The 12,934-nt window shown below is 44.3% G+C and overlaps 1 protein-coding gene across 1 annotated transcript; it reads right to left on the bottom strand.

Moving 5' to 3' along the window:
• Positions 1 to 352: 352 nt before the first annotated feature.
• On the bottom strand, positions 353 to 9,039 carry ccdc15 (coiled-coil domain containing 15). The gene is made up of 10 exons (XM_007896029.2): positions 8,732 to 9,039; positions 6,898 to 7,047; positions 5,921 to 6,124; positions 5,208 to 5,324; positions 4,321 to 4,473; positions 3,685 to 3,804; positions 3,109 to 3,212; positions 2,377 to 2,547; positions 1,937 to 2,085; positions 353 to 930 (listed from the first exon to the last, which is right to left on the bottom strand). Exons 1-10 carry the CDS (start codon positions 8,867 to 8,869, stop codon positions 815 to 817), a joined length of 1,422 nt encoding a protein of 473 aa, XP_007894220.1. The 5' UTR covers positions 8,870 to 9,039; the 3' UTR covers positions 353 to 814.
• Between the last annotated feature and the right edge of the window lie 3,895 nt (positions 9,040 to 12,934).

Raw genomic sequence — 12,934 nt, 5'->3', positions numbered from 1 at the left:
CGAAGAGTGCTATGCGGTCTTTGCCGAGACCTTCACTTTAACACGTTCTTCATTTGATGGACGGCACCTCTGATGGCGAGGCACACCCCCAGCACTGCAGCTGGAGCGTCAGTCCAGACAAGACTACATGAAGTCCTGACATATAACTTCATCCCACAACCTTCTGACTCAACAGCGAGAGCGTCACCCCGACACTTGTGGATTTTATTTCGAGTCCACCTGAGCCCGGGGGGTGAGCACACAGGTTCTCTCTTGTTTGTACGACTCCGGTACAGAACCACTCCGCAACAGAGCGTTTCACCCACTGAACCATCAGACCTTCGCCTCACGTTCCTTTTGCATTCAGACGTTCTAAAAGAATACTCAAAGTGTTTATTTTCTTAATCTTGCCATGTGCCGAGACCAGTGAAAGAACAGCTGCGCAAACGAACTGCGACAATAAACGTACGACTGTAAGATTGACTTTGTACGTACATAGATCAAAACTCTTGGGATGATGAGAGTGGACCTGAGCAAGGTGTATATTTTGTGAATTTTCCCTCCTCCAGAACCTTGTTTTTCCAATTTACGGATATTTTTTAAAACGGAGATCAGTTTTTTTAACGGAAAAAAAGTCAATGAATGGATTACAGAGCAATATCGACTTCTCATAGCTAAACATAATACAAATAAGTTATCAAACACAGCACCATTTGTCAATGGAAAGGCACTTGTTGTTCCGAGCACACACACACACACACCTCTGCTGATTAGAGTCTCTTCAATGAAGTTTAACTTTGTCTTCATCTGGTCTTGACTTCCGAGAAAGCATCGATTACTTCTGGAGTGAACGGACAGGCGCTGATGCAATTCTCTTTGAGAAGTGGCTTCTGTGGTTTCCATCCCACATGTCACAGGAAGACAACACAGACTGTAGTGCTCGAGCATATACTGGCAGGACAAAAAAGCACACAAATCTACTGTCAAACCTGCCCATTTATAATAATCCTTGCATTTGATACAGCGCCTTATCACGTCGTTGAGATGTCTCAAAGCACTTCACATATCAAGTGTAAAGTGTGTATTTTCTGGGTGAAAATCAGCTTTGATCAGCTTTGATCAGCTTGACTAAACACCCAATTTACATTTAAGATGGGCTTGAATTTTAGAGAACATTCCTGCAATCACCTTCACATTATTTAATAATAATAATCCTTGCATTTGATAGAGCACCTTATCACAACTTCGAGAAGTTTCTTTCTTCATAAACCTGCAGTAATGTTATGAAGCTCAGCTCTGTTGTGTAAATATCCTTCAATACATTGAGGATATGTATCCCATCGTCAGACTGTCCTTACCCCAGATTAAACTCCCCAAAAACAGTTGCAGAGTTCCGAAGTGGTGATATAAGGGTGTAATCTAATCACGATCACAAGTGCAAATGACTGTTTCAGTTGTGTTCAGGGAACACCCCAATCAGATTGCAATCAGCTAATAATGGTTCTCAGTTATCTTTCCTTCTCCTATGCTGAAGGTACGAACATGGAGTGGGTACTAGTTCCACAGGCCCCAGTTCCCTTCATTAAATCCAAACGTCCATTCTTAATATGTGAGCCCCATAATGAATGACCATTACAGCTGATATCCCACACCCACACTTTCCACCAGAAAAACACTGGGTAGGAATCAGGATCAAGAATCCTAGCTGCTTCCCCCATTCCTCTCCCTCCTTAACACAGGTCAATGGCACAGACCGGGGAATTGAACCTGGAATCTTGTCTGACCTGCTGCATGTTCCCAGTGACTTCTGTGTTTATACCTGGAATCTTTATGATGTATAAGGCTCCATTTTATGTTAGAGGGTGGCTATATTGAGCCATGAGGAGCAGTATAGGTACACATTGTTGGAGCAGATTTAAGCTCCCAAGTTTTTACTGCGTCAGGAAGGTTGTACTACCTTTAGGGTTCTTATAAAATATGCAGTTGTTGGCACACATATCTGGGTGCGAGTCCCAGAAGTCGCTCCCACAGCAGCAGAGTGGGGCCAGATCGGTGTTTTGCAGTTTAATCTTGTCCATTGTCTGTGCTCTCAGGGCTTCAATATACCTGCAGCAAAGTTAAAGACAAAGCAAAAGATGAAGAAATACAGTCACCTTCACTAGGAGTAAATACCAGATCAGTGAACGGCTATTAAAACTTCCCCCTAACCACGGTTTATATCCCACAATAGCCTGCAACTCACCATTACCTCCATGACAACTCTAACAATAATCCTAGCATTTGATATAGCTTTTTATCATGTCTTTGAGGCACTCTATCAAATGCAAGGATTATTGTTATGCAATTATTATTATTACTCTCCCAAAGCGCCCGAGAAAGGCACTGTAGCCAGCCTACCTGGTTGTCTCCTTATCTTTCTGGACCTTTCCCCGTTGTTCCCGTTTCCTCTCCTCCTGCAGCTTTGCCTGAAGCATCTTTTCACTTTCTGCCATGAGGCATCTCTGATGAATTTCCTGATACAGCCGATTCTCTGCAGCTTTCCTCAGCCTCTCTTTCTCCTCCTTAATTCTGACAAAAGATTTTAAGAGCATCTAAATGGTACATTTGTATCTGGGTCTAGATGTGAACAATATGGCTCTCATCAGCTGAGCTGATGTGTGCCAGATTATGGAATAGTCTTTAATTTTACTTTAAGGTACAAATATTAGCAATGCAGAGTACTGTATCTGTACTGTGCTTTAACTACAGCTTGTGGCAGAGAATTTCATTCCAATCATTCTTTAGGCCTAATAGTGTTGATTCTTTCAAGAACAAATGATTTCCGTTTGAAAATAATATCTCGAGATACATGGGACGTAACATGTCACGCGACTGGCAGGATGGTGGAAGGCGAACTGGATGCACCTTGTTCTTCTTTTGCCTTGGAAATTCTTATGTTGTTTATTCCAATTAGTAGCAATTGACGCACTTGTCAATACTCTTACTATAGGTCCTTTCTATGGGGGATATACTGAGTAGTATTCAGCTGAATACAAGCTACTAATTGTGACAGCAAGAACGTGACCACACATGACGTTACTTTCAAGGTGAAGTGAGAGAAATCCACTGAACCTAAACAGCGTCACTCACACGGCTATTCTCTTCTCGTGCTCTCTCTGCCGTCGCTGGGCTTTGACCTGTTCCCGTTCGAGGTCCATGAAAAGACGACGGTACATCAGGTACTGGCATTGGCGCTGTCGTTCGAGGAGACGAGACAAAAAGTGTTAGATTTATTCAAAATCCGCTTTCAAAGATGTTCCAGCTTGAACAAGTTATTCACCGAGAATTGTTGCAAGGGGGTGATATTATAATGTTATTAGGGATTATTCCTTCCTTCCAAAAGAAAATAAATTGGTCAGTTCAATCCACGATTGTTTGTGGGACGATGCTGTGCACAATTGGCTGCCGCGTTTCGCCCACAAATATACAGTCAATTCACTTTACAGTCTATTCTGTGAAGCGCTTTGGGACGTCGAGAAGACGTGAAAAGCGCTGCAAGGATTATTATTATTAAGGTAAGGGGACACTTCTGCTGAAAGCGTTGTTAACCACGGGAGGGGGTGAAAGCGTGGACAAGTATTAACAGTGGAAATCATTAATTGTATATTCAGGTTAAAAAATAAAATTTAAGTTTGTCAAAAAAAATATAAAATCTCTTTAACCGACCTGTTTCTTGCTCTCTTCCTTGTCCACCCCAGGCTGCAGAATGGCAGCTCCTCTGTGCTCAGCACTGAATCCTGGGTAAGGCCCTGCGGGGGGAGGCTCACAGACAAGTCGATTGCCAACCTAAAATAGCAATTACATTCACACAATCAGATTGCAGGTTTTAACACCACGATGAGACTCGAAACCCAATATACAGTACAAAGGGGGTCATGAATCATGCACATTCAAGAAGTGCATTTTCAATTTTATTTTTACAGTTGAACCATCTACATACACAGTTGCTTTGCCAATATTGTTATCCTTTGATTAGGGCTGTTATCATTGGATGTTTAGAAATATATTCCAGCGATCCCAATTGGAAATTAAAATATATATAATAAAGTAATTCTCTGGAAAGTGGAACTATATAATCATTAGATGATTCATTAATTAGGATTTAATTTTAAGCTTGGATATTATCAGAACGAAAAAAAACTTTGTAGCTAGGATTGTAGCATGTGCAAAACACACTCTGTTCCAAAGACAGCTTCCTTTGCACGTTTGACAATATCACAATCATTTTAAAGTCAGATATTTAACGAGGTTGTGTTTTGCTACTGTGCATTTCGGAAACAAAACTTTGAACCCATGTCTAACCTTTCCACTCTCTTCGCTAAGCTGAAACGTGACACATTTGCCATCCTTCATTGACTGTTGTTCCTGTAACTCTGCAGGCAGATCATGTTGGTTTTCCAGACAGGTAAAATCCTCTTCGAAGCTTGGCTGGAGTTTTCTTCGGGACACAGGGTTCTGGAAAAGGACAAAGGATCTGGTAACAAAGCAAATCCTGCTGTCTTTGTGACAGTCTAACAAGACTTTTTGACAGTAAAATTTGCAGATGTACATGGAACAAGCTGCAGATTCAGTGGTAAAACCGTAAGTCAAGCTATGAGAGCGTAAGAGATCCAACCAACAGTGTCCCATGGATAAGGAAACAGCACTGGCTCCTTCACCTACAACATTTCAAGATAAAATTGGAACGTGAAGTGGTGCAAACTTGACGAGAGAGAGAAACAATGAACACATTAAAATGTAGAGGCATCTCTGTATGTTAATGTGTAAATAACTACACAATAACTTTTACATGTGACATAACCACATATGTAAAACAATGATTTCTTAGTGTCTTGGGACGTCCTCCTGACGTGAAAGGCGCTATACAAATGTAATTTGTTGTTGTTGTTTTGATTCCAGGCATGTGTGGAAACAAATGCTAGATTTTTAAAAATTTAAAATGGGGCTCTGTAATCTACGTGGATAACTCCCCCACAAAAAGAAATTTGGTCATTCATTCCATGACTGTCTGTGGGATGCTGCTGTAGACAATTGGCTGCCGCATTTTGCCCACAAAATATACAGTTAATCTACTTTGCAATATATGCTGTGCATGATAAGGCGCTGCATCAAATGCAAGGATTATCATCACGTAAATTTAAAATCAGTTAGTTTATTATAAATTAGATTATGCATTAAACATGACTTACGTCTCTTGTAGGAGATACTTTCCAGACACCTCCTGGGAGTCCCGCGCTCACCTCCTCTTGTGCTATGGTCTGACACGATGCTAGCCTGTGCCGGGCCTGCTTTGTCACTTTGCTGAGCTAAAACAAACACCGTATTTTAGCACAAACCCAGCTGATTTTTGTGGTGAAACACCAATAACTTGCATTTATATAGCACCCTTCACCCAGAGTAGCGTCCCAGAGCACTTAACACACAAATTACATGAGCTAGGCAAAGCAAGAAAAGAGGATTTACATGTTCACGATCAGCTTATGTACATGATTGTTATTTTTTGTTAAAACTAGTAAATTCTTAGACATCGAATCAGATGATAGACAAACAAGAGTAGGTCATAGGTTCTTCAAGTACTGACTCTTAGCTCATCTATGGGGTGAAACCATCTAATCCAAAGTTATCTGGAGAGTGGGAGAAAAACTAAGGCTATACGGCTTACTTTTGTGCATTTCTAAGTCCAGATTGCCAACCAGCACCAGAAATGCTTACAATGTCTATCAGTAAACTGATTAGTATGAATCCAAAGTACTTTAATTATTTCTCTGAACAAGCAAAGGCATAAATAGAAACATGCAATTCTATTAAACAATCAGCAGGAATGTATTATTCTAAAGAAAATCAAGACAAGAAAAGCTCAGAAGAAACAGTTTCTGTATAAATTCCTTTGTACGCTACTGACCTTCTGAGCTTGGTCATTGAACGCCTTGTTCTTTTCGGCTTCCTCTGCGACCTTGCCCACTCTCTGGGCGCTCACCCACTTTACGCTGGGGCTGCAGATAGCAAACTCCACATTGCTGGCATGAAGCGCACAAGTGATTTTCGTTGGAGTGAGGTGATCAGCAGAAGTTGAGGATTGCCTTATAATCCAGTTATCTCTTTCAACCTAAATAAAAGCACCAGAAATCCATAAATGGCATCTAATTCTCGATATTTCAAAACCCTCTTTAAAGCACTAATTACAACATCTGTTCACATATATACTAAAGTATGCAATATCAAAATAAAACTAGAAGTAGTTTTTGTAGTCAGGTGACTGAGGTATTCATAAGTCATAACATGCAGCCAAACTGAGAGCCGCAGGAGTAATACCTTGACAATTGGTCCTACAAAATCTCCCATGTAGCAAAGAAGGATTAATGCTGCTCAGGAAGAATTGCACAAAATAGAATGGTTTCACATCATTAAACACATATTTAAAAATATATATGGCTTGTCTCCATAGGCTGATTCATGTAATTATACAAGCTGGGTTACAAAAATAAAATTCAACATGCAGCCCTTATGAAATGTTTTCAAATATGGTTTCAGTTTGCTGATTATCGAAGGATTGACAGAGTTTATTAAACATTACTAAATCCTTCTGTTTCGAACAGCAAAGGGGATTGATTGTATAAGTCCATTCATCCAAATGTACGCAACTGACTGACATATTCATCCACAAAATACAGTCAATCCACTTTACAATATATTCAATATATTCTGTGAAGTGCTTTGAGGTGTCTCGAAGACGTGATAAGGTGTTATATTGTGCTCCGCCACTGTTAAGCGCTCTGGGACGCTACCCGTGTGAAGGGAGCTAAATAAATGTAAGTTTTTGTTGTTATATTAAATGCAAGGAGTATTATGATTATTCGATTATTATTGTAAGTTTCATACGGCGTCACAGGATCGCTGTTGCTGGTGGTTTTTGTACATTCGTGCTTGTTCGCTCACACGCCTCTTCACGTTATCTTGAAACCGTTTCAGATTCTCCATTTTTGTTCGGTGGATTTCTTTAAGCTGCTCCTCAACCTCAAAAGCTGAAAACTACAAGAAATTAAACAATCTCAATTAGTATCCAGTCGACTAATTACAAGCATAAAAACATAGACGTTTGTTCAATTTTAATGGCCAGCAACAGGATTTTTATTTTTACTTTGCAAGAGTACCTAACAGAGTGAGGCCTGTATGTGTATTGTTGGTGGGGTGGGGAGGTGGGCAATGAAAACAATGGATTCATATCAGAACTATACTCGTGGAAGGAAAAGAGAAAACAAGCTAAGCTCCATGGAAACAAGGCCTCAAAACTCCTTTGCTGGTTTGAAAGAGCAGTGCACTGAGAGTAGAAATTAATGGGAGAATTCCCTCACAAAAAAGCCTTAGAAAGTACATTAAAACAATTCAGATGATACATGTTAATCTATTCTAAAGTATAAAACAAATACAATAATATTTCCAGTAGCTATTAAATGGAATTGGAAATGCCTAATGGCTGCAATTCTTAAATCGGTTGAAATGCCTCTCAGACCCAATTTATGCTTTCCGCCTCCATGAGGAATTGCCTGGTTAATGAGTGGGCTTTTTCGATCAACTGCTTGTCGAGAACAAACCAGCTCTTTACGTGGGAATAAATGGGATTATCTCTTCAGAAACAATTACTTTTTGAAACTTGGTGCATTCCAAGATTTTCATGGGCCCAGTTTTGTAGCCGAGAGGAACAGATATTAACTGTGAGGAATTGAATGCCTATAATAATCGGAGTTCTTCAAAGCCGCTGCTGTTGCTGTTGACTTTTTCATGGAATAGTGAATTTGGAAGAACTGATGTCCTTCAGCTTTTTCCAGAAAAACTACTGAACAATGAAACTGTAATTTAATTAGTAGGCAAAAGTTGTCGGGAAGCAGAGGTGCTCACATTTCCAATAACTCATTCATTATTCTGAGACGCTATCAGACGTGAAGGGCACTATATAACTAATAACAATCATCCTTGCGTTTGATATAACATCCTGTCACGTCTTCACGACGTCTCAAAGTGCTTCACGGAATATGCTGCAAAGCGGAACCGAGTGCAGATGTCGTGGGCGAAACATGGCAGCACAGCTGTGCGTCCCACAAAATGGATTACGTGACCAAATTACGGAGTCCTGTAGCTCAGTGGTTAGAGCACTCGCTTTGCAAGTGAGAGACCTGAGTTTAATTCCAGGCAGAGGGCGAAACCTTGGGCAAGTTTCCTTACTCCACACAGAGCCTAATAATAATCCTCCAAAACCAAAACAATAATAAATTGGTCATTTTCAATCTATGACTGTTTGTGGGACACTGCTGTGCGCAATTGGCTGCCGCGTTCGCCCACAAATATACAGTCAATTCACTTTACAGTGTGTTCTGTGAAGCGCTTTGGGACGTCCTCCGACGTGAAAAGCGCTATATGAAATGCCAGGATTATTATTATTATCCTTAGATTATTAATTTTTTTTTAATTCTCGAAGGAATTATGACCCCCTTCCCCGGAAAAGAAAAGCCACCCATCGGCCACTCAACTAACAAACCGGGGGATCCCTACTCACTGCCGCGCAAAAACAGCCGCGTGCGGAGCGAGGAGACCTGCCCAGGGTTTCGCCCGGCCCGGGGATTGAACCCGGGTCCTCTCGCCCGCGAGGCGAGTGTGCTCCTCCGACCGCTCCCCTCCCAGAGGGGGCTCCCCCCCCCGCGTGGCTTCTTCTACTCACGAATGCCAAGTGCTGCCCTTCCTCCCCGGCGTTCTCCACCCACGCGCCCACCGGCATCACCGCCTCGTTCCTCTCGGCCAGCACCCTCCCCATTCGGGTCCGGGGCCGCCTCCGCCCAGGGGCCGCCTTTGGGGGCATGGCGTCCGGGACGCCTTCGAGAGGAGCTCTCGGGGGGAGAGAGACAGAGAGAGACAGACAGAGAGAGAGAGAGAGAGACGGGCACCCACAGGGACAGAGAGACACACACACACACACACGCACACGCACACCCAGAGAGATACCCAAACCCGGACAGACACCGAGACCAACCCCTCACACTCTCGCTCTTACCCTCAGCTCACTGAATGTCCCCCCATCCCCACCCCCCACAGTCTCTCTCTCTCTGTGGGCTTTGTTGGGTGTGTTGGTGTGTGTGTGTGCGTGTGTGTCCCTCTCTCTCGCGGTGTGTGTCTGGGTGTCTCTCTCAGTGTGTGTGTGTGGGTGTGTGTGTCCCTCTCTCTGTCACGGTGTGTGTGAGTGGGTGTGTGTCCTTCTCTGTCACGGTGTGTGTGTCCCTCTCTGTCACGGTGTGTGTGTGGGTGTGTGTCCCTCTCTGTCACGGTGTGTGTGTGGGTGTGTGTCCCTCTCTCTGTCACGGTGTGGGTGTGTGTGGGTGTGTGTCCCTCTCTCTGTCACGGTGTGTGTGTGGGTGTGTGTCCCTCTCTCTGTCACGGTGTGTGTGTGGGTGTGTGTCCCTCTCTCTGTCACGGTGTGGGTGTGTGTGGTTGTGTGTCCCTCTCTCTGTCACGGTGTGTGTGTGGGTGTGTGTCCCTCTCTCTGTCACGGTGTGTGTGTGGGTGTGTGTCCCTCTCTCTGTCACGGTGTGTGTGTGGGTGTGTGTCCCTCTCTCTGTCACGGTGTGTGTGTGGGTGTGCGTCTGGCCGCTCCTCACAGTGCGTGCGCGCGCAGCTGACGGTTGGGCTCTCGCGGGAACCGCCCCCTCCGCGCTGACGGACAGCTTCCCGCCAACTCTCGCGAGACCTCCCCTTCCCCCCCCCCCCCGCTGTCGCCGCCCAGCGGCACGTGATCCGCACTGAAGCCCCCGCGGCCGCCATATTGGTAAAGGAGAGAGAGAGACACACACACACACACCCACGTCAGACAACAACAACAACAACAACAACTTACACTTGGATAGCGCCTTTCACGTCAGGAGGACGTCCTGAAGCGCTGCTCCACGCGCCACTGTTTCAAGCCCTCTGGGACGCTACCAGGCGTAGGGTGGGGGTTGGCGCTGTATAAATGCACGCTGTCGTTGTTGTTGTTGTTGTTGTTTTTTACTCTCGCCTCACAAGCGAGAGGACCTGGGTCTGATTCCCGACAGGGCACAATGCTGGGCAGGTTCCCTTACCCCCACGCGCCTCCGCTTACCCAGCAGTAAGTAGGAACCCGGTTGTCAGTCGAGTGGCGGATCGCTTTCGAATTGGGGGTTTGCGTGGGAAAGATTGGTTTGGGGTCGAGGTTGGTTTGGGGTTGATTTGGGGTCGGGGTAGGTTTGGGGTTGGGGTTGATTTGGGGTTGAGGTTGGTTTGGGGTTGGGGTTGGTTTGGGGTTGGGGTAGGTTTGGGGTTGGGGTTGGTTTGGGGTTGGTTTGGGGTTGGGGTAGGTTTGGGGTTGGTTTGGGGTTAGTTTGGGATTGAGGAGATGGTTGAGTTGATGACTTTGGGGTTTGGGCAGGAAGGCTGGGAAACTGGTTGTCTGCTCGGGCAGCTTCACGGGGTTTCCCCACGCGAGGGGCAGTGGATGGGGCAAATAAAGGTGATGTTTCACAGCTTCACAGACAATTTGCGGACACGTTCCAGGAGTAATAAGCCACTTAGGCGCTTCAGGTATCTTTGCTTGGCACCTGAGCTGATGAACCTTGAAAGAAGTGAAGTTCAGGGCAAGTCAGAGGGACTCTGGGATGGAGTTCAAAAGAGTGAGGGTGATCTTGTTGAGGTCTGATACAAGACAAATTGACATTTATATAGTGGAGGTCGGATATAATATGAATTTATTTTTATAATTTTTTTTGATTTTGACAATTCCACTAGTCAGTGACGAGAGGTCATCAATTTAAGAACGATTACCAAAGAGGAGATTAAGAGGAATTTCTTTCCACAGAGAGTTGTTTGGATGCATCAGCGCAGCTCAGTCGGTAGCGCTCTCGCCACTAATAATAATAATAATAATAATCCTTGCATTTGATATAGCGCTTTTCACGTCTGAATCAAAAGGTGGGTTCAAGCCTCCATGTCAGGATTCGGAATCACATAGTCTAAGCTAACGCTCCAATGGCGCACTGGGGTGGTGTTGCGTTGTTTGAAGCGACGTTCTTCAGGTGAGACGTTAAGCTGAGGTCCTGTCAGCCAACTGGATGTTAAAGATCCCGCGGCGCTATTCGAAAAGAGAAGGGAGTTTGTGTGCCAGTGTTCCAGGCAAAGTGGAGTCCTGTAGCTCAGTGGTTAGAGCACTCGCTTTGCAAGCGAGAGACCTGAGTTCAATTCCAGGCAGAGGACGAAACCTTGGGCAAGTTTCCTTACTCCACACAGAGCCTAATAATAATCCCTCCAAAAAAACAAAAAACAATAATAAATTGGTCATTTTCAATCTACGACTGTTTGTGGGACATTGCTGTGCGCAATTGGCTGCCGCGTTCGCCCACAAATATACAGTCAATTCACTTTACAGTGTGTTCTGTGAAGCGCTTTGGGACGTCCTCCCGACGTGAAAAGCGCTATATCAAATGCAAGGATTATTATTATTATTATTAAACCCACTGGTGCTTTTACCCACGACGCCAGCAGAGGGAACTCTGATACTGACTGTACAATCACAAACACACAGTAATGACAGCTCTCAAACACGTAACTCGCGACGCGTTATCTGTTTTATACAATCAGCCTGATAACTGCGCACGGCTTTATGCCGAATGGGTACAGAAAGCAAATGTGTAATAGTGACATAGACCTCCCCAAATACACTAGAACAATGGCATTAGCTCTTCTCTCGCAGCAGTCCAGTGAGCCTTTGCGTCAAGCCACGGATTATTTTCCATCAGTGAAAACTCACCGATAGACCTCTGCAGGTTATGCCACGTCTCTGGAGTTTCCCTAGTATCCCTTTTGTCACTGGAAAAAAGCATGATCAAACCCAACCTCATCGAGAAGGGCTGTAATTAGTCATATAATTGGCTCAGTTGTTTGCCTCTGAGGAGGTTTGAGTCCAATATCTGGACTTCAGTATTGAATCCAGGCTGACACAATAATAATAATCCTTGCATTTGACAACATGCCTTATCAGGTCCTTGAAACGTCTGAAAGCGCTTCACAGAATATATTGTAAAGTGGATTGACTGCATTTTGTGGGCAAAACATAGTTTGGGGGGGTTAATTATTACCCTTGGAAGGCGATTCACCAATCTAACATCCGGGTTCCTACTTACTGGTATCTAAACAGGCGTGTGGAGTAAGGAAACTTTTCTAAGGGTTTGCCCCGCCCGAGAATCGAACCTGGGTCCTCTCACCTTATGAGGCGAGTGCTCTAACCACTACGCAACAGGACTGCAGTGCAGGACTGAGGGAGTACTGTATTGCCGAGATGCCGTCTTTTGGATGAGATGTTAAATCGAGAGGAGAGGAGAATCCTTCTCTGGTGATTTAGGCTAAAATCAAGGCCCAGGCTGGTATTTCAACTGATGACCAGGGATGGCTGGCCAATACGCTCCATCCAAATTCACTTAAACCCATTAAATGTGGTCATTTGTCTCATCGCTGTTTGCGGAACATTGCTCCCGCAGATTAGCCAGCACATTTGCTGACAGAAAAGCAGTCACGGAGCTTCAGAATAACTCATTGTGCGAAGCACTTCAGTCATTTCAATGCGACAAAGCATCGCATCCAATGCAAGTATTCAACAATGGTTTCTAAACAACGGGATAGTGGAAAACTCTGGAATTGTGTGCTTTCTCCATGTTTCCTTGAGATTTCTATGCGGGAGAATGTGTTGGCATGGTGTGTAAGGCTGTTCAAATATAATTTGAGCATCCTTTTAAAGACTGAATGCTAACAAACTCTGCTCGCTACCTTTTGAATCCAGAAGGCGTGACCGCATGGTTTACTGCAGCTGCTATAATGCTGAGCTCTTTCACCCTCGAACATTGAAGATTTACTCCCAACGGGACTT

Source organism: Callorhinchus milii, unplaced genomic scaffold (genome assembly GCF_018977255.1).
Source record: "Callorhinchus milii isolate IMCB2004 unplaced genomic scaffold, IMCB_Cmil_1.0 Scaffold25, whole genome shotgun sequence".
NCBI lineage: Eukaryota > Metazoa > Chordata > Chondrichthyes > Chimaeriformes > Callorhinchidae > Callorhinchus > Callorhinchus milii.
Note: the sequence above shows the minus strand (reverse complement) of the source record. Positions and strands in the feature narration are given on the sequence as shown.